The sequence below is a fragment of the Osmerus eperlanus genome, chromosome 3 (assembly GCF_963692335.1).
Source record: "Osmerus eperlanus chromosome 3, fOsmEpe2.1, whole genome shotgun sequence".
NCBI classification, from domain to species: Eukaryota; Metazoa; Chordata; class Actinopteri; order Osmeriformes; family Osmeridae; genus Osmerus; species Osmerus eperlanus.
Window position 1 is genome coordinate 1,074,507 of NC_085020.1, and position 20,920 is coordinate 1,095,426.

The 20,920-nt window shown below is 48.4% G+C and overlaps 1 protein-coding gene across 5 annotated transcripts in view; it reads left to right on the plus strand.

Annotated features, from left to right (window-relative positions):
- The window catches only part of slc4a3 (solute carrier family 4 member 3), a 40,935-nt gene that overhangs the window by 16,747 nt on the left and 3,268 nt on the right, over positions 1 to 20,920 (plus strand). For 3 of the 5 annotated variants that reach the window (XM_062456341.1, XM_062456346.1, XM_062456344.1), the window contains 17 exons: positions 1,968 to 2,113; positions 3,779 to 3,959; positions 5,022 to 5,157; positions 7,471 to 7,657; positions 9,102 to 9,204; positions 9,678 to 9,862; positions 10,180 to 10,402; positions 10,823 to 11,041; positions 11,200 to 11,348; positions 11,581 to 11,775; positions 12,037 to 12,249; positions 12,492 to 12,581; positions 12,746 to 12,912; positions 13,772 to 14,025; positions 14,315 to 14,484; positions 14,792 to 14,965; positions 15,347 to 17,324. In XM_062456341.1, coding sequence (XP_062312325.1) covers positions 1,968 to 2,113; positions 3,779 to 3,959; positions 5,022 to 5,157; positions 7,471 to 7,657; positions 9,102 to 9,204; positions 9,678 to 9,862; positions 10,180 to 10,402; positions 10,823 to 11,041; positions 11,200 to 11,348; positions 11,581 to 11,775; positions 12,037 to 12,249; positions 12,492 to 12,581; positions 12,746 to 12,912; positions 13,772 to 14,025; positions 14,315 to 14,484; positions 14,792 to 14,965; positions 15,347 to 15,424 — 2,870 coding nt within the window. In that variant the 3' untranslated portion in view covers positions 15,425 to 17,324. Of the gene's footprint in view, positions 1 to 1,967; positions 2,114 to 3,778; positions 3,960 to 5,021; positions 5,158 to 7,470; positions 7,658 to 9,101; positions 9,205 to 9,677; positions 9,863 to 10,179; positions 10,403 to 10,822; positions 11,042 to 11,199; positions 11,349 to 11,580; positions 11,776 to 12,036; positions 12,250 to 12,491; positions 12,582 to 12,745; positions 12,913 to 13,771; positions 14,026 to 14,314; positions 14,485 to 14,791; positions 14,966 to 15,346; positions 17,325 to 17,700; positions 17,739 to 20,920 lie in introns of those variants that run through there. The other 2 variants (XM_062456342.1, XM_062456343.1) reach the window with 2 other exon arrangements.

Consider the following 20,920-nt stretch of genomic DNA (forward strand, 5'->3'; position numbering starts at 1 on the left):
TACTAGTGAACATGTAATAATGGGGATAGCAAATTGATTTTTTTGCATGTCATGGTATTTCTATACATGGGACTGTTGGTTGTCAGGGTTTCCAGGCATGGCACATCACATGATGCCACTAACCCACATCAGTTTTTCCGTTCATACCCTCGCAGTGACGAGTCGAACGAGCGCCCCACCCTCCTGTGGACGGGGCCTGACTCCCTCCTGTGGACGGGGCCTGACTCCCACCATTGATCCATGTGGAGTCAGAGTTGTTCCCATTGATCCTATGAAGCAACACAAGCTAATTAGTGTCAGTGGATGGCGTGGAAATGATGTTATGTCCATCAGAACGTTGCTGCGCTCTCAGGGAGTGAATAGACCCCTCCTCTCCCTCCCTCTCCCTCCTTCCCCCTTGCCCTGGTCCCCTCCCTCTCCCTCCTCTCCCTCCCTCCCTCCCTCGCCCTGGCCCCCTCCCTCCCTCTCGCCCCCTCCCTCCCCCTCATCCTGGCCTCTGGTTCTCTATAGATCGGTGACCCCCATTCGGCCACAGGATTCTCCATCACTGGAGCGGAAACACATTCCATCGACAAACCGCTGCTGGTTTTCTAACTGGCATAGCTATGTTTGACACTCCGGTAGTGGCTCTGGCATCGGTGCTGTAAAGATGATGTAAGCTTTGTAGAAATACACAAGTTGTTTTTTTCCATGAGGAGCTCATAAAGGTGTACCTTGACCATCTGTAGGTCCCCAACCACAAAACAGCTTGTCTTGTATTTGCTTTGCTGATTTAGACATGGGCAAAATACGGACGGTACAATAATGACAAAAAAAGCTTGTAAATCTGTGGTATATCACTGACACTGTCTATACGATGGTCAGTCTAGAAGATACAGTGCTTCCACAACTTGCACTTTGTATTATGTAACTGACATTGACTTTCTCATGGACAGTGGTTGATTTAACTGATTGTGTCTCTGCTCGAGCTGTTTTGAGTAAAATGAACTGCAACCTTGACCATGACCCTGACCCACTGCACACAATCAGCAACATGTAGAGGAGACCTCCTCCCTTCACATGGAAGAGTTTCAAGATAGTTATAGGCATTTTTCATGCTTTGTTTTGTTTAAGTGAAGTGTGCCAGGAAAGGCAGGGGGAGAGAGAGGGGGGCCATGGCCTGATTTGAGCCCGGGTGGCTGGAGGAGGGCCTACAAGGGCCAGGCACTTATCCGGTGAGCAGGGCCCGTGCTCCTACAGTTTGACCACAGTTTATCCACTCTGCAGCTCTTCCATCATCAGCTCTGTTCAAGGAATCGCCAAAGAAGGTCTTACCCAGTTCAACACACAGCTGTCCTGGGAGAACTCCCACACTTCCTACCAGGGTGCATTTACACTCTCTGAGCCCGCAAGATGGAAAGTTAATAGATTTAGTTTCGAGTCTGAGAAACCAAACCTGATCTCCCTGTGTCCTCAGGAGGATGTGAAGATGTCTTCAACTGAATCATCTTGTTTAATCAATATTCAGTTTTTGTGTACTTTGTGTACACACACACACGCGTATACACACACTATATAAACCAACCGTATATCTAACCACCATGTCTTGTCCGTAGAAGGTCTAGTCTGTCTTCAACATCCACGTGACGAAAACCAGGTTCCTCCTAATGAGTACATTGCTTCAATTACATATAACTCAATAAAACATGGTTTGTGGACTGCATTGTTTGAAAATTGTATTATACTTTTATAGCCTCGAGTTTTATGGGGCAAACCACAAGCAAGTAATAACCTTAGTCTTTTGTTTTTTTGACTTCCCCTTTGAGACTATCAAATTTGTTAATGGAATTTTTTAATTTTATTAAATGGAAATCTGATTATCAATCACTAGATACGATTTCTTGAATGCCTTCAACTGAACAAAGATGACCTTTCAGCTCGGATCTTCTTCGGTCAGTTTTAACAGCAGCTCCTGTTGTTTTGTGAAGGTCACAGGTTCGAAGACAACCCAGGGGTGAGGCGTCACCTGGTGAAGAAGTCATCGCGATGCCAGCTCCCCCACAGCAGCACCAGCTCCCTCCCGCTGTCCAGCCTGAAGAAGAAGAGGAAGGTGTCAGAGAAGAAGACCCACGAGGTGACACGCTCCGCTGAGACACACAGCTCTGAGACACGCAGGTTTTTTTGGGGGGGTTGAAATTGTCTGCTGTATGTATACGTTATTTATCGACGACTCTCATAGGCGTAGATGGTTTATGAATGATTGAATTATCAATAATACTATTCACTGCTGAAAGCTGAGCATCATGTTAAGGTTACTGTTTAAATACAACAATTTGGAAGTACAATTTTCATGATTCTTGAAGATGTTCTACCGCAAGCAATTTAGGTTCCAATTTCAGGGTGTGTTTTTGAGCACTGACCGCACAATTACCGTATTTTTTTGGGAAAATAAACCGCACTGGAATATATGCCGCACTTGATACGGGAACAATTTCAAGCAATGCACGAGTATAGGCGATTTTACAGCATGCCGTTGTGTAACACACTTTGAAAACGAAAGTAAGTAAGTGCGTAATGTATGTTTTCTATTGCCCGGGAATTAACCCTATTATTTACCTTTAGGCCCTTGCACACTGAGTGCGAAATTTTCGTATGCGTTTTTTCGCAATCGTCAGCCTCAAAATTCGGTGATTCTGAATTGCCCAAAAACCTATCAAAATGCTGGCTATGGATGCGAAAAACACATAAAATCTAACCCGATATGAACTTTTTTTTGTGTGTAAGCGCAATTGACATAACGTGAGGTCGTGTTTTTTTTTAATGTGCGAACATTTCGGACACGAATTTCGGACGGCCCCCAAAGCATAAGTTATTTTTCAGAAACAGTAGCTAGCTAACTTTAGTTATCTTCTGGGCTAAGTTAGCTAGCATAATACTCGTAGCAATGCTACTACCATGCTAGTGTTACTTGTTACCCTTCTCCTTAGTACATTTTTAAGCCAAACTAAAGCGTTTGTGGCATAGTTTTTGTCCATCGGAAAATATTCCGTTGGAATGTTCGAAATCGCATATGTGCAATGTTACGCTGTGAGACTCACATTCGAACAATCACATATGTGCCACGCTACTCCTTAACGGGTTAAATAGCATTAACGTGTTTCTACTGTTGTTTTGTTATAAAAATGTGCCGCATCGAAATATAAGCCTCACCACCACAAGAAAAAAATTAAATAACAATAACAATACTGAAACAGTATTATTTCTGCCAAATGTCAGTTTAAATTACATTTACGAGGGCAGTCTTGGGTATAATTTTAGCTTGATCAAGAACTATTTATAGAGCGCTTTTTAACAGACCACCATATCCAAAAACTTAGCTGACAGCATTGCTTCAAAACGATGAAACACCATTCCTCTTTTACTGATTCCCCCAAAACACTCGATTTGTACATAACTATTAGACTGACCAAACTGAATAGGACCAAAGGGAGCTATAGTGTAGGTTTCCTGTACAGTAATAAAAAAAACTGCATACTATATAATAACTGTTTAGTATCTGTCTAAACAAAGGGCTGGCTGAATCTTTTTGAATCCCTATCAAACTATTAACCATTTAATCGATACATGACATTTGTTTGAATGTCTACGGTTACCGTTACATTAGAATGTTCCATGAGAGAGAGGACATCACATTGGATGGTAAAAGTTCAGCAGCACATTCTAGTTCAGCTTTTACAGCAACATCCTAACCTCTGTGTACAGAGAATCAGCCGTTTGTAAACCTGCTCTGGTTCCCCAGGTGTTTGTGGAGCTGAACGAGCTGATCGTGGATAAGAACAAGGACATGCGCTGGAAGGAGACGGCTCGCTGGATCAAGTTTGAGGAGGACGTGGAGGAGGACACAGAGCGCTGGGGGAAGCCTCACGTGGCCTCGCTGTCCTTCAGGAGCCTGCTGGAGCTACGCAGGACCATCACTCACGGTGAGGCTCGCCCGCCCAATACACACCGCACACACCCAACACACACCGCACACACACCCAACACACACCGCACACACCCAACACACACCGCACACACCGCACACACCCAACACACACCCAACACACACCGCACACACCCAACACACACCGCACACACCGCACACACCCAACACACACCCAACACACACCCAACACACCACACACACACACAACACACACCGCACACACACCAAACACACACCTCACACACACCCAACACACACCGCACACACACCCAACACACCCAACACACACACCCAACACACACCGCACACACACCGCACACACACCGCACACACACCCAACACACACCCCACCCCCCACCCAACACACCCAACACACACACCCAACACACACCCAACACACCCAACACACCGTACACACCGTACACACACCCAACACACACCCAACACACTTAACACACCGTACACACACCGCACACACACCCAACACACACCCAACACACCCAACACACCTAACACACCGTACACACACCCAACACACCTAACACACCGTACACACACCCAATACACCCAACACACCTAACACACCGTACACACACCCAACACACACCCAACACACCCAACACACCTAACACACCGTACACACACCCAACACACCCAACACACCTAACACACCTAACACACCCAACACACACCCAACACACCCAACACACCTAACACACACCCAACACACCCAACACACCGCACCCACACCCAACACACACTGCACACACACCGCACACAACCAACACTGGTATACTGTTCACTGAAGAGTACTGAATAGTAATAGGTTCATTGAATAGTATCATTGAATGAGTTTTCGATTATACTATTCCATGACGAGTATTGAATACTAGAGTGTTAGCATCCTAGTGGTACACTTGAGTGATAACGTATTTCCTACTTGAAGTATTCTTGAGTATACTTGCTGTTCAAGCACAGTTACTTTGACAAGCAGGAGTGTTTGCATGTGCAGTCACACACCTAAAGCTTCTCTCCTGGACTGTTTGTGGGATTCCAGGAGCCATTCTGCTGGACCTGGAGAAGAACACGCTACCAGGCATCGCGCACCTGGTGGTGGAGACCATGATCATCTCAGACCAGATACGAGCTGAAGACCGTGCCAATGTGCTCCGAGCTCTGCTCCTCAAACACAGGTCAGGACATACCGAGAGCTCTGCTCCTCAAACACAGGTCAGGACATACCGAGAGCTCTGCTCCTCAAACACAGGTCAGGACATACCGAGAGCTCTGCTCCTCAAACACAGGTCGGGACATACCGAGAGCTCTGCTCCTCAAACACAGGTCAGGACATACCGAGAGCTCTGCTCCTCAAACACAGGTCAGGACATACCGAGAGCTCTGCTCCTCAAACACAGGTCAGGACATACCGAGAGCTCTGCTCCTCAAACACAGGTCAGAGGTGTTTCTGGGCAGATCAACAATCACACAAACAAATGTATTGCATATAGATTAAATATGTGTAGAAATACACTGTGATGGTGTCAAACACAGAGATGGAGAACTGTTGATCAGGGATGTTCATTAATGTAGGACTATAGAGCAGAGTAGCATTTAGCAGAAGCCCAGAGGGGAAACTGTACATTGTCAGTTTTTTTTTTAAATATAAACATTCAGCTACAAAGCACGCACACACACACACACAATATCCCTCCAGCTAGAATTTCCTATTGATTTGCCATGTTGGCTAAACTGACACGAACCGATTGGTCCACAAGCACCATGCCATGCGATACATTTAAACCAATGTTATATAATGAAAAGGAGATTTAATGAATGTTAAATGTGGTATTGTAGTTGTATGCTGAGCAAGGCTGGGGGCTGCAGAGTCAGCAGTAAACCTGTCAACAGGAACATTAAGTCAGTTCCAGGCAGATGTTAATAGTAATATGTGTCTGGTCATCCACCAATCATGCAGCTTCTTGGAACAGAGTTTGGAAAACTTCATAGAGGACCACACACAAACACACTCCCAGTTTCACCAGATCTTTCTCTTTTGTTTGTTTTCTACACTTAGCACTTTTAAGGTTCTCGCCACCCTACTTGGGCCCTCTATGAAAACAGACGGGTACTGTCCATCACTGTGCATGGAGACTAGATGTGTGCGGTGGCACTAACTGTTTGCTAAGAATCAATAGTCGGTCAATAAATCCTTTCACTAACATTGGGTCATCCCTTAATTCACTGGTGGCTGCCACATTGTTTGATGAAGCCATCCTGTTCGGAAGAGATTGATGTGGAGATTAATAAGAAACACACTGGTGATTACTGTAATCGGAGATTAACATGCTATAGATTGTGGCATATTACTGTAGACTTTTTACAACCTCAACTCTAACTTCACTATAGCAGTGGCTAATAGGCAGTGATACCATACAGTAATGTATCCCAAGATGCATAGCTTTTGATGAGAGAGGATCAGAATGTTCCCATACTCTTTTATTGATCCTCGACTGTGTAAAGATAAAGCCACACTCTGACACATCCTCGTGCACACACATCCTCGTGCACACACATCCTTGTGCACACTCATCCTCGTGCACACTCATCCTCGTGCACACGCATACTTGTGCACACACATCCTCGTGCACACAGACCGTCCACACCCAGAACAAACACCCACACCCAGAAACACTACAGTATCTCACTAGTGCTGTGTGTCTGTGTGACATGTCCTCACCCTGTCTCTCTCTCACACACACACACACACACACCCTAGACAGGCACTTCACACTTCTCCACCAGACCGTCCCACACACTCCCTCAGTCTGGATCTTTCTTCAGTGTTTCCCAGCATGTCACCAGCTGCTGTCCATGAGGAAGAAAGCACTTCTAATTGGCCTCCCCAGTCCAAGATATGAATTTATGATGTGGAAAGTAATACATCAAGGTGCTGTAGAATTGAGCTCAGCGCTTACGCAGCGCTGTTTAAGGTTCCCCTGGACGCTGCCTCTGTGCAGGGTGGTGTGGTGCCTCACCTTGTTCCATTGTTTGGGTTCTCGTTGGTCTCCAACTCCACCGGTCTGAAGTGGACTCTGCAGACCTAATGAGAAGTGATGTCACTGCTGGACCCAACAGGAGTGTGATGAAACTGTTGAAGGGTCTAGATCACACACACACTTATACACAACCTACTAGCATACGCACCAAGGCACCGCATATCGCAACACATTCAACAATGCACACATCAGGCGAATCCTTCCACTGTGTCTACTAATATGAGGAAATCATGATCTTGATTCTAAACTTACTAACACTATAACCCTGACTAATGCAGTTGAGAACCTTTTTTCTAGACTTTCATGGCAAATTAAGCTAAACATAGTTCTATCGGGTGAAGGGACTGAAAGATCTGGGTTGGTGTGTGCCAGGCTAACCCTCCCCTAAGCACGGGCCTCACCCCTCCTGGTCCATCTTCTTTCTCTGACACTCACCCCTCACCCCTCCAGCCATCCCAACGACGAAAAAGAGGGCCTCTTCCACCGCAACCACTCCACCAACAGCCTTTACAGCAGCTTCCACCGCAACCACAACCATGTCCCGGACGCCGCCCTGCCCCTGGTGTCGGAGGACCACGTGGACCTCCACGAGACCAAAGCAGGGGAGCATGAAAAAGAGGTGTTTGTGAGCTTGTTTGTGAGTCTGCTTGGCCGTCATCGTTTTATGTCCTCTGCTTTTCCTGTTTAGAATTGCATGCTCTGGTACCAGGGTCTCTGACATCACAGCATAGGGTCAGTCATGCTCTGGTACCAGGGTCTCTGACATCACAGCATAGGGTCAGTCATGCTCTGGTACCAGGGTCTCTGACATCACAGCATAGGGTCAGTCATGCTCTGGTACCAGCGTCTCTGACATCACGGCATAGGGTCAGTCATGCTCTGGTACCAGGGTCTCTGACATCACGGCATAGGGTCAGTCATGCTCTGGTACCAGGGTCTCTGACATCACGGCATAGGGTCAGTCATGCTCTGGTACCAGGGTCTCTGACATCACAGCATAGGGTCAGTCATGCTCTGGTACCAGGGTCTCTGACATCACAGCATAGGGTCAGTCATGCTCTGGTACCAGGGTCTCTGACATCACAGCATAGGGTCAGTCATGCTCCGGTACCAGGGTCTCTGACATCACGGCATAGGGTCAGTCATGCTCTGGTACCAGGGTCTCTGACATCACGGCATAGGGTCAGTCATGCTCTGGTACCAGGGTCTCTGACATCACGGCATAGGGTCAGTCATGCTCTGGTACCAGGGTCTCTGACATCACGGCATAGGGTCAGTCATGCTCTGGTACCAGGGTCTCTGACATCATAGCATAGGGTCAGTCATGCTCTGGTACCAGGGTCTCTGACATCATGGCATAGGGTCAGTCATGCTCTGGTACCAGGGTCTCTGACATCATGGCATAGGGTCAATCAGGGAATCGCCTGTTTGTATTTAAGGCCATTTCCATCCTTGGTTTCGGTCCATTCTGCTATATGTGTTAGAGATCCAAGATCAGAACTTTTTTAGCGAGGCAACAAATGCAAGTGGTGCTTGGATTGTGAGAAGCCTAGACTAGCTGCCACAAGAATTATGTTCTTAGTCAGCTAACAGGTGCTCCCAGTTAAAACTTCCTCATGCATTAACTGTGAAGCATTAATGTTCCCCGTGGCTTGCAATGCTGGCAAATTTAAACCAACCTATAAAAATAAAATGTTCTGGTCATTTTGTGATGATAGAGGTTTATTAGCAGGCCTCTGCTGTCACTTTCCCACTGTAACTGTGTAAATGCAACACTCTCCACACCAACACATGCAAAAAGCCTTCGTTTGTGTCTGCTAAAGCTTTGCATTTGTAAGCTCCATCCAGTCTCTAAAACAATAGGAGCTGGGTTAGTGAAGATAGTTTGACTTCTTTACAGAAGGGTATATACGACCTAACTGAATATCATTAGGTGACTGATTGTTGAGGATATGGGTATACTGAAGTCATATTTGATGCTTCACCATGCTAGTGTGTCTCTGTTCTTAAGCATGATCACATTGGTGTCTGTAAAACTAAATATTGTATTGACCAACACATGTTTCCATGTGTGCAATTAGAAATCCCTTCACCCCATTCCTGTCGACAGCCATCAGGTTGCCAGATCCATGAAACTCCTGGCCAAAATCCCCAAGGATGCCGAAGCAACTGTGGTATTAGTGGGTGAGCAACAAAACATTCCCAGTGGATTCACAAACAACAGTAGCTAGCTAGTGAAGAGGTGAGGTGGGAGGGGGGAGGAAGGGAGGTTTGTGCATGTACTCTCCTGTTCTGGGTTTGCTGGCTAGTACTCTCCTGCTGTTCTTGAACTGTGTACAGTTGGTGGAAAAGACACATTTTGCACAACCCAGTGTTGTTTATAGAAATGCTTTTAAACCATACCGTCTGCTTGCAGATAGTAACAATCCAATATGCTTGCACTAGTGCCATACCAATCAGTCTCTGGAGTGTTACATAATGTTACATAATGCTAAAGTAGTACAAATTCATGTATTACAGTAGCAGTGCTAACACTGTTAGCTCTAGCATGATTCACCTTAGCATTGCTAGGATCGTAGTTAGTATGCAACAATGTTATCGTTATCGTTGCTAGCATCGTAGGTTTGTACGTTAGCCATCTCTTGCCGTCCTTCCAGGCTGCGTGGACTTTCTGGAGCAGCCGGCGATGGCCTTCGTCAGACTGAACGAGGCCGTCCTCCTCGAGTCGGTTCTGGAAGTACCGGTGCCGGTCCGCTTCTTGTTCGTGCTGCTGGGGCCCAACCAGTCCAACCTGGACTACCACGAGATCGGACGCTCCTTCTCTACTCTCATGTCTGACAAGGTATAGCCGCTTGAACAGCGATTCCCAACCTGTAGGCCGCAATAGTAATACACTAGGGTAATACAAGTGGGCCGCCAAACCAATGAAAACTAAAGTATGAAAAATTAATAAATATCAATCCATATGAGCCATGGTAGTCTTTTATTTGTGGGATGTTATGTCTAAGCAACTGCTTATCTCTTTCTGAAAGAAAAAGGGACTTATTCAATAACCGGGGCTGTGAATAGTTTCCTGAAGCATGGTAGTGTATACATGAACTTTATTTAGAAAATATTAAATGTTGTTTTTGCTTTAGTTTTTCTTGTGTATTTTTCCAGAACTTTCACGAGGTGGCGTACTTCGCAGACGACAGACAGGACCTTCTGAATGGCATCAACGAGTTCCTGGACTGCAGCATTGTCATCCCACCGTCGGACGTGGAGGGTAAAGACCTTCTGAAGACCGTGGCCTCCTTCCAGAAACAGATGTTACGCAAGAGGAAGGAGCGGGAGATCAAGAAGCACCAGATCACCACACCGGGGGCCGACCTGGATACTAAAGGTTCATGTCGCACCAGATATTTACATTTACATTTAGTCATTGTAGCAGACTCTCTTATCCAGAGCGACTTACAGTAAGTACAGGGACATTCCCCCCGAAGCAAGTAGGGTGAAGTGCCTTGCCCAAGGACACAACGTCATTTTGGCAGAGCCGGGGATCAAACCAGTAACCTTCTGATTACTAGTCCAATTCCCTCACCGCTCAGCCACCTGACTCCCTGACTCCATTTACAACTTTGTTCCTGGACAGCTCTAGTCCTTTAGGTTTCAGCCAATCCACAGTTATATTGAACTGAATTCGACTAATTAGAAGGGGTTGCTAATATGATAAGTTAGAGCAGAGATGGGAAGTAACATTTGTGTTGTGCGTGGAAAAAAAGGTTTAGAAAAAAAAACCTTCACTGTGTTTGTCCTTGACTAGAGGCGAGCCAGGATGAGCAGGAGGAGGAGGAGGAGTTGGAGGTCGACCCTCTAAAACGCTCTGGGATTCCCTTCGGAGGTCTGATTCACGACATCCGCCGGCGCTACCCGCGCTACGTCAGCGACCTCAAGGACGCCGTGGACGTCCAGTGTGTCGCAGCTGTCATCTTCATCTACTTTGCTGCTCTGTCCCCCACCATCACCTTTGGAGGACTGCTGGGTATGGAATTTTTTGACTTTTTGTTGTTGTTTTTTTACTAGTGTTAGAAACCAAACATTGTTTTGTCCTTCTTTGATAGAGACACAGAGCAAAACCTTGTACAACAGCAGGAAAATGCCAAACCTGTGTCAACATCTTTCCTCTTCCTGTCTGTGCAGGAGAGAAAACAGAAGGCATGATGGGAGTTTCTGAGCTCATCATCTCCACGGCTACCCTGGGTGTTCTATTTTCTCTGTTGGCGGGACAACCCCTCCTCATCATCGGTTTCTCAGGACCCCTGCTCGTGTTTGAGGAGGCCTTCTACAAGGTGCCTGAACCATAAAGAAGAATTGGGCCAGAGCCCCATTAAATGGATTGTATAATTCAATTATGAAACTTAGCAGTGATTCATGTAACAGCAGTGTAAAATGTGATTCAAATCGACCCCTCTCGAGTTCCATTTTAATTATACAAACAGTTTGACACATTTTCTCCAGTTTCTTCAGTCTCCTTCACCTCTTTCTCTCCTTCTGTCTTACTCCCCCCCCCCCCCCCCCCAGTTCTGCCAGTCCCAGGGCTTTGAGTACCTGACCGGCCGCGTGTGGATCGGGTTCTGGCTCATCTTCATCGTCCTGGTGATGGTTGCTGCTGAGGGCAGTTTCCTGGTGCGCTACATCTCACCCTTCACCCAGGAGATCTTCGCCTTCCTCATCTCTCTTATCTTCATCTACGAGACCTTCTCGAAGCTCATCAAGGTAAAGCACATCTAAAGTCGGGCCTAAGCCAGTGTGGAGTTTAAAAACCACAAGCTGCTGTTGTTGTCATGACAATCCCTCAAAGACCGAGCTAGCTACCTCTTGAATCAGCTCTGTTGGTTGAACACCGGTTTGAAGGAACAGAACTAAAGCTCTGAATAAGAAAGGGCATTTCCTCCACCTCAGATAACGGAAGCTGTTCGTAAAATCAAGAGTGGAACGGTTGTTTTGAGGATGAACTCTCGGGTGGTTCTGTTGTAGGTGTTCCAGGAGCATCCTTTGATGAGGAACTACCCTCCGTTCCACCAGGGGTTCCCTGACCTGGCCAGCGTGCTGGGCGGGCTGCTCCACGAGGAGGGGCCGGTCCTGAACCAGCCCAACACCGCCCTGCTCTCCCTGGTGCTCATGCTCGGAACCTTCTTTGTGGCTTTCTTTCTCAGGAAGCTCCGAAACAGCCGTTTCCTGGGCGGGAAGGTGACATGTTTTATTATTAACGTATTTGTGTGAAATCTTCCCCTAAATCAGAATGTGGAGTACGTGATATTTGTCTAGCGGTTTACAAAAGGGGAAAGGAGCAAGGCTTGTTAAATCATCGCATATTTTTGTTTGCTATCATGGAAGAATTTTGAGTGACAAAATAAAATGTATTGGATTATATAGAAAGTAAATGCTGAATACTCTAAATTGAGATACTCTTATGACTTCTCTGTTTGTAGGCAAGAAGAATCATTGGGGATTTTGGAATTCCCATCTCCATCCTGTTCTCTGTCATGCTTGATTACTCCATTCCTGATACTTATACTCAGGTAAACACACTGTGCGTTTGTGTCTTGGTGTAGCTCCAGAGTAGTAATCGGTACATCAGTACATTCTAGCTGCCTCCCCCAGAGAGGGAACACAGTGAGACCTGCTCCTGTTTCTCCGCCCTGCCCTCCTCTCCCCTCCCCTCCCCTCCCCTCCTCTCCTGCAGAAGCTGAACGTGCCTTCTGGCTTCTCCGTCACGTCTCCTGACAAGCGCGGCTGGTTCATCAGTCCGTTCGGAGACAAACACCCGTTCCCTGCCTGGATGATGGGGGCGTCCATCATCCCTGCGCTGCTCGTCTTCATCCTCATCTTCATGGAGACGCAGATTACCTCGTGAGTAGCTCAGTAACCGTGGTGACGCCTTTCTACTCCAACAGAAATATGATGTGGTGTTCCTGGTCACCGGGGGGAACGTTCTGTGTGAACCGTGTACAAACTGTTACATGACAAGATACAAACTTTACATGACTAGATAAAACCTTCATATGACTGGATAAAACAGTAATGCCTAATCATCCGTAGAACAAAACAAAGCATGAAACTCACTTAATAACAACAAACATCCTCTCGTGTCACCTGACCTGGGTGTCACCCGCCCTGCGTGTCACCCGACCTGCGTGTCACCCGACCTGCGTGTCACCCGACCTGCGTGTCACCCGCCCTGCGTGTCACCCGCCTTGCGTGTCACCCGCCCTGCGTGTCACCCGCCTTGCGTGTCACCCGACCTGCGTGTCACCCGCCCTGCGTGTCACCCGCCCTGCGTGTCACCCGACCTGCGTGTCACCCGCCCCGCGTGTCACCCGCCCCGCGTGTCACCCGACCTGCGTGTCACCCGCCCCGCGTGTCACCCGCCCCGCGTGTCACCCGACCCGCGTGTCACCCGCCCCGCGTGTCACCCGCCCCGCGTGTCACCCGACCCGCGTGTCACCCGACCCGCGTGTCACCCGACCCGCGTGTCACCCGACCCGCGTGTCACCCGCCCTGCGTGTCACCCGACCTGCGTGTCACCCGCCCTGCGTGTCACCCGACCTGCGTGTCACCCGCCCTGCGTGTCACCCGACCTGCGTGTCACCCGACCTGCGTGTCACCCGCCCTGCGTGTCACCCGACCTGCGTGTCACCCGCCCTGCGTGTCACCCGACCTGCGTGTCACCCGACCTGCGTGTCACCCGACCTGCGTGTCACCCCGCCAGGCTGATCGTCAGTAAGAAGGAGCGTCGCCTGGTGAAAGGCTCGGGGTTCCACCTGGACCTGCTCCTGATCGTCACCCTGGGGGCTGTTTGCCCGCTGTTCGGCCTGCCCTGGCTGACGGCCGCCACGGTCCGCTCCGTCACGCACGTCAACGCGCTGACGGTGATGAGCAAGGCCACGGCGCCCGGGGAGAAGCCCATGATCCAGGAGGTGAAGGAGCAGAGGGTGACGGGCCTGGTCGTGTCCGTGCTCGTGGGTAAGGAGGCTGGGAAACAGGAAACAGGCTTTTATGTACTGGAAGAAACTCTACAAAACAACATGTATCCAACTGGATTTAGAAGTTGGAAATTGATCTGGGGAATGTCTGGGGAAATAGAGGCAATTACAGTTATTTTAGAGGTTGGAATCTTAAATCAGGGTGGAAACCATTTGTTTTATATTAAAATGCAATAATATGCGTATCTTCTGTGCTTCTCTGTAAAGCTGTTCTTTAAGTCTGTTCAGCCAAACATTGACTCCCCTCCACTGACTTCCTGTTCCTCCAGGAATGTCCATCGTGATGACTGATCTTCTCCGCCACATCCCATTGGCTGTACTGTTTGGCATCTTCCTGTACATGGGCGTCACGTCGCTCACAGGCATCCAGCTGTACGAGCGCATCACCCTCATGGTCACTCCCGCCAAGCACCACCCCGACCACATCTACGTCACCAAGGTAACAGGGCTGGGGGGGGCTGGGTTAGAGGGCACGCTAACGTCTTTGGATGAAGAACAAAGGCTTTAACATCCACTAGGGGGAGCTAGATGCATGTCAGATATCCCCAGGCAGGGGAATGCGTGGAGAGCCTGTCCAGTCCTCACTGGGACAGGATCAAAGCCTCTCACGCTCAGAGCCACAGCATGTTTTACTGTCCCTTCACTTATTTACCCTTAAGCCTTTACATACATACTTCTAAACCTTAGGTTTTGTGAGTGTGTGTGCGTGCATGTTTACGTGTGTATGAACGCTCTCTGACCCCTAGGTGAAGACCTGGCGTATGAACATGTTCACCATCATCCAGCTGATGTGCATCGTGCTGCTGTGGGTGGTGAAGTCCACCGTGGCCTCGCTGGCCTTCCCCTTCATCCTCATCCTCACCGTGCCTCTCCGACGCCTTGTCCTCGCCAGGATCTTCGAGGAGCGAGAGCTCCAGGCGGTATGTGGAAAACTCGGGAATTCAATTTTATTCTTGGACTTGCAGAGCAAACATCTTGCTTGCAATTCTAGGTGGAGACAGACCCTGTGATAAGTTTCCAACTTCAAATTTCCGACACAGGCAGATTAGTTCCTGTGTGTGAGTGTGCATGTGTGGTTCTTCATTGTGATGGTATTATTTTATTTTTTTATACATGAGTCCTGTTTCTCATTTTTGAGAGCCTACTTGCATGCAAGAATTGTATTGTTCTGTGTATACAGTACAATCTATGCCAGTTCATATGACAAGGAACCCAAGAAGATCACATGTGATCATGGTAAAGAAATGGTAGTTTGAGTCATGAGTCCAGATCAGTCTCATCTCGTGTTTCCCTCTCCACAGCTTGACTCCGACGAGGAATCCCCTAACTTTGATGAGGATGGGCGGGATGAGTATAATGAAATTCACATGCTTGTCTAGTAAGGTCCGGTCTACTACACTCTCTCCTGACCTGGTAGAGCGGCTCCTACACAGACCATTTACAGCCTGTTTGGACGAAAACCACAAGTCTGGGTAGCTAAGTCAGAGTTCAGTAAGGATCTGTCCAATAGAAAACCTTGTATATACAGAATATTCCATTACCCCTTGAATCTACAAACACACTAATCGTACACCCCTATTTATGTAATTATTTATATTTTTTCCTTCATCGAGAGATTATTTTGTCTATCCCACTATTTATCAGCATGATGAATTCTGATGTGTAAAAGGACCAAGGACCAAGGTAATCCAGACCCACCTCCTCCTCAACACCTGCCTCCTACTGGGATTAGCTCTCTTCCCTTTAAAGGTCAACTTCTAAACAGGGACTGAGCTTGAGTGCATCGACTGTGACCTCCGAGCCCTGCAGTGTGTTTGTTGAACCGGATCTCATCCACACTGCAGCTACCAAGTAGACTGCTCTGAAAGGACAGGTTTGAAGAGAACAGCTCTGGTGCGACAGCTCCGGCTGTCTCAGACAAGTTCACTGCCTCAGATTTTGAACTGCCTTCTCCCCTGTTACTGTGAAGGCGTTAGTTAAGGTAACAGCCTGACTAGCCAGATTACTGTGCAATTCCTTTCAGATCACTGTAAATGTTGACCCCAAATGAACTGCACTGCCACACCAGTTCCATGGAAAAATATAGATACATTGAGCCTTCATGGTGCCCTGAAATCCACTGAAGACTGATTTAGACAAATGTCTATTTCAGGTTGGAATTGTGTCCTACCTAAGCAGTCAGTCCAATTACTTTAAATGCTGAACTGTACAAGTTGTATCTGCATTGTTTTCCACTAGTTAGATTTCAATTGTACATGTTTTTTTCTTTCATCAATTGTCATTTGTCACTTTAACCTGACAGTCTGGAGTGTCACCCCTTTTATATTTCCTTGTGATTTCTCTGTATTCTAGTGGAATATTATCCTGCCTGGTTTGTATGAAGCCATATCTAAGTGTGGGATGATATGGGTTTCATTTCTCACTGTGCAATTCGCTTTGTGTGCTGAACAGGTTTCCTGGTCATTTTCTCTCTCTGCTAACAGCTTGGCGGTTAAACTCAAGACTGATTGAAACTAGTGTTGGCTCGTTTCCAGGTCTGAGAATGTTCCGCACAAGCTAAGAGAAATGTCTGGGAGGAACTATATTGCTGGAAAGGTTTTCTGACCCAACTTTTACATCACAGTCACCGTTGGTTTGTGCTGTGTTTCAGGAAGGTTGTGATGGTCACTTTCAGATGGTCACCATAGGACAGTTAGTGACATGTGCTGGTGTTGGAGGTGGGTTCAGGAGAACGTGTTATCTTCCTAACGTTAGGCTTCGGGGGTGTACCACACATTCCACACATTCTGACGGTTATGACATTCAGGAAGGTGTCAGACGTTCCACACAGATGTTGACTATCAGATGTAGGTTTTAAATGAGCTGAAATCCAAAAGAGATTCTACCAACATGGCTAAACTCTGGAATTAACAGATCCGGAAATTTTAAAATAAATTGACCCTTGAGCCACAACTTTTTCCCTGAAATTACGTTTGATGTCCCCTTTGTGTACATAAAGTAGTTGACTTTGCTGAGTGAAGTGAACATTTTGTGTTCTACTGTCGTTTATCTTTAAGTTGATATTCATTTAGCAGACTCTTTTATCCTAAGTGACATGCTGTTCTTGAGTGCTTTTAACCTACCAGCAGACGGAGAAATGTAATATTTGAGTTATTTTGGTTGTTGCCCTGGTGGTGGTGGTGTCAGAGTGGTGGTGGTGTAAGAGTAGACTGTGTCAGAGTGGTGGTGGTGGTGTCAGAGTGGTGGTGGTGTCAGAGTAGACTGTGTCAGAGTGGTGGTGTCAGAGTAGACTGTGTCAGAGTGGTGGTGTCAGAGTAGACTGTGTCAGAGTGGTGGTGTCAGAGTAGACTGTGTCAGAGTGGTGGTGTCAGAGTAGACTGTGTCAGAGTGGTGGTGTCAGAGTAGACTGTGTCAGAGTGGTGGTGTCAGAGTAGACTGTGTCAGAGTGGTGGTGTCAGAGTAGACTGTGTCAGAGTGGTGGTGGTGTCAGAGTAGACTGTGTCAGAGTGGTGGTGTCAGAGTAGACTGTGTCAGAGTGGTGGTGTCAGAGTAGACTGTGTCAGAGTGGTGGTGTCAGAGTAGACTGTGTCAGAGTGGTGGTGGTGTCAGAGTGGTGGTGGTGTCAGAGTGGTGGTGTCAGAGTAGACTGTGTCAGAGTGGTGGTGTCAGAGTGGTGGTGGTGGTGTCAGAGTGGTGGTGTCAGAGTAGACTGTGTCAGAGTGGTGGTGTCAGAGTAGACTGTGTCAGAGTGGTGGTGTCAGAGTAGACTGTGTCAGAGTGGTGGTGTCAGAGTGGTGGTGTCAGAGTGGTGGTGGTGTCAGAGTAGACTGTGTCAGAGTGGTGGTGTCAGAGTGGTGGTGTCAGAGTGGTGGTGTCAGAGTGGTGGTGTCAGAGTGGTGGTGTCAGAGTAGACTGTGTCAGAGTGGTGGTGTCAGAGTGGTGGTGTCAGAGTGGTGGTGGTGTCAGAGTAGACTGTGTCAGAGTGGTGGTGTCAGAGTGGTGGTGTCAGAGTGGTGGTGTCAGAGTGGTGGTGGTGTCAGAGTAGACTGTGTCAGAGTGGTGGTGTCAGAGTAGACTGTGTCAGAGTGGTGGTGTCAGAGTGGTGGTGTCAGAGTGGTGGTGGTGTCAGAGTAGACTGTGTCAGAGTGGTGGTGTCAGAGTGGTGGTGTCAGAGTGGTGGTGTCAGAGTGGTGGTGTCAGAGTGGTGGTGTCAGAGTAGACTGTGTCAGAGTGGTGGTGTCAGAGTAGACTGTGTCAGAGTGGTGGTGTCAGAGTAGACTGTGTCAGAGTGGTGGTGTCAGAGTAGACTGTGTCAGAGTGGTGGTGTCAGAGTAGACTGTGTCAGAGTGGTGGTGTCAGAGTAGACTGTGTCAGAGTGGTGGTGTCAGAGTAGACTGTGTCAGAGTGGTGGTGTCAGAGTAGACTGTGTCAGAGTGGTGGTGTCAGAGTAGACTGTGTCAGAGTGGTGGTGTCAGAGTGGTGGTGTCAGAGTGGTGGTGTCAGAGTGGTGGTGTCAGAGTGGTGGTGTCAGAGTGGTGGTGTCAGAGTGGTGGTGTCAGAGTAGACTGTGTCAGAGTGGTGGTGTCAGAGTGGTGGTGTCAGAGTGGTGGTGTCAGAGTGGTGGTGTCAGAGTGGTGGTGTCAGAGTAGACTGTGTCAGAGTGGTGGTGTCAGAGTAGACTGTGTCAGAGTGGTGGTGTCAGAGTGGTGGTGTCAGAGTAGACTGTGTCAGAGTAGACTGTGTCAGAGTGGTGGTGTCAGAGTAGACTGTGTCAGAGTGGTGGTGTCAGAGTAGACTGTGTCAGAGTGGTGGTGTCAGAGTAGACTGTGTCAGAGTGGTGGTGTCAGAGTGGTGGTGTCAGAGTGGTGGTGTCAGAGTAGACTGTGTCAGAGTGGTGGTGGTGTCAGAGTAGACTGTGTCAGAGTGGTGGTGGTGTCAGAGTAGACTGTGTCAGAGTGGTGGTGTCAGAGTAGACTGTGTCAGAGTGGTGGTGTCAGAGTAGACTGTGTCAGAGTGGTGGTGTCAGAGTAGACTGTGTCAGAGTGGTGGTGGTGTCAGAGTAGACTGTGTCAGAGTGGTGGTGTCAGAGTAGACTGTGTCAGAGTGGTGGTGTCAGAGTAGACTGTGTCAGAGTGGTGGTGTCAGAGTAGACTGTGTCAGAGTGGTGGTGTCAGAGTGGTGGTGGTGGTGTCAGAGTGGTGGTGTCAGAGTAGACTGTGTCAGAGTGGTGGTGTCAGAGTGGTGGTGGTGTCAGAGTGGTGGTGTCAGAGTAGACTGTGTCAGAGTGGTGGTGTCAGAGTAGACTGTGTCAGAGTGGTGGTGTCAGAGTAGACTGTGTCAGAGTGGTGGTGTCAGAGTGGTGGTGGTGGTGTCAGAGTGGTGGTGGTGGTGTCAGAGTGGTGGTGTCAGAGTAGACTGTGTCAGAGTGGTGGTGTCAGAGTGGTGGTGGTGGTGTCAGAGTGGTGGTGTCAGAGTAGACTGTGTCAGAGTGGTGGTGTCAGAGTAGACTGTGTCAGAGTGGTGGTGTCAGAGTAGACTGTGTCAGAGTGGTGGTGTCAGAGTGGTGGTGTCAGAGTGGTGGTGGTGTCAGAGTGGTGGTGTCAGAGTAGACTGTGTCAGAGTGGTGGTGTCAGAGTAGACTGTGTCAGAGTGGTGGTGTCAGAGTAGACTGTGTCAGAGTGGTGGTGTCAGAGTAGACTGTGTCAGAGTGGTGGTGTCAGAGTAGACTGTGTCAGAGTGGTGGTGTCAGAGTAGACTGTGTCAGAGTGGTGGTGTCAGAGTAGACTGTGTCAGAGTGGTGGTGTCAGAGTAGACTGTGTCAGAGTGGTGGTGTCAGAGTGGTGGTGTCAGAGTGGTGGTGTCAGAGTAGACTGTGTCAGAGTGGTGGTGTCAGAGTGGTGGTGTCAGAGTGGTGGTGTCAGAGTGGTGGTGTCAGAGTGGTGGTGTCAGAGTGGTGGTGTCAGAGTAGACTGTGTCAGAGTGGTGGTGTCAGAGTGGTGGTGTCAGAGTAGACTGTGTCAGAGTGGTGGTGTCAGAGTGGTGGTGGTGGTGTCAGAGTGGTGGTGGTGGTGTCAGAGTGGTGGTGGTGTCAGAGTAGACTGTGTCAGAGTGGTGGTGTCAGAGTAGACTGTGTCAGAGTGGTGGTGTCAGAGTAGACTGTGTCAGAGTGGTGGTGTCAGAGTAGACTGTGTCAGAGTGGTGGTGTCAGAGTGGTGGTGTCAGAGTGGTGGTGTCAGAGTGGTGGTGTCAGAGTAGACTGTGTCAGAGTGGTGGTGTCAGAGTAGACTGTGTCAGAGTGGTGGTGTCAGAGTAGACTGTGTCAGAGTGGTGGTGTCAGAGTGGTGGTGTCAGAGTAGACTGTGTCAGAGTGGTGGTGTCAGAGTAGACTGTGTCAGAGTGGTGGTGTCAGAGTAGACTGTGTCAGAGTGGTGGTGTCAGAGTGGTGGTGTCAGAGTGGTGGTGGTGTCAGAGTGGTGGTGTCAGAGTAGACTGTGTCAGAGTGGTGGTGTCAGAGTAGACTGTGTCAGAGTGGTGGTGGTGTCAGAGTAGACTGTGTCAGAGTGGTGGTGTCAGAGTAGACTGTGTCAGAGTGGTGGTGTCAGAGTAGACTGTGTCAGAGTGGTGGTGTCAGAGTAGACTGTGTCAGAGTGGTGGTGTCAGAGTGGTGGTGTCAGAGTGGTGGTGGTGTCAGAGTGGTGGTGTCAGAGTAGACTGTGTCAGAGTGGTGGTGTCAGAGTAGACTGTGTCAGAGTGGTGGTGTCAGAGTAGACTGTGTCAGAGTGGTGGTGGTGTCAGAGTAGACTGTGTCAGAGTGGTGGTGTCAGAGTAGACTGTGTCAGAGTGGTGGTGTCAGAGTAGACTGTGTCAGAGTGGTG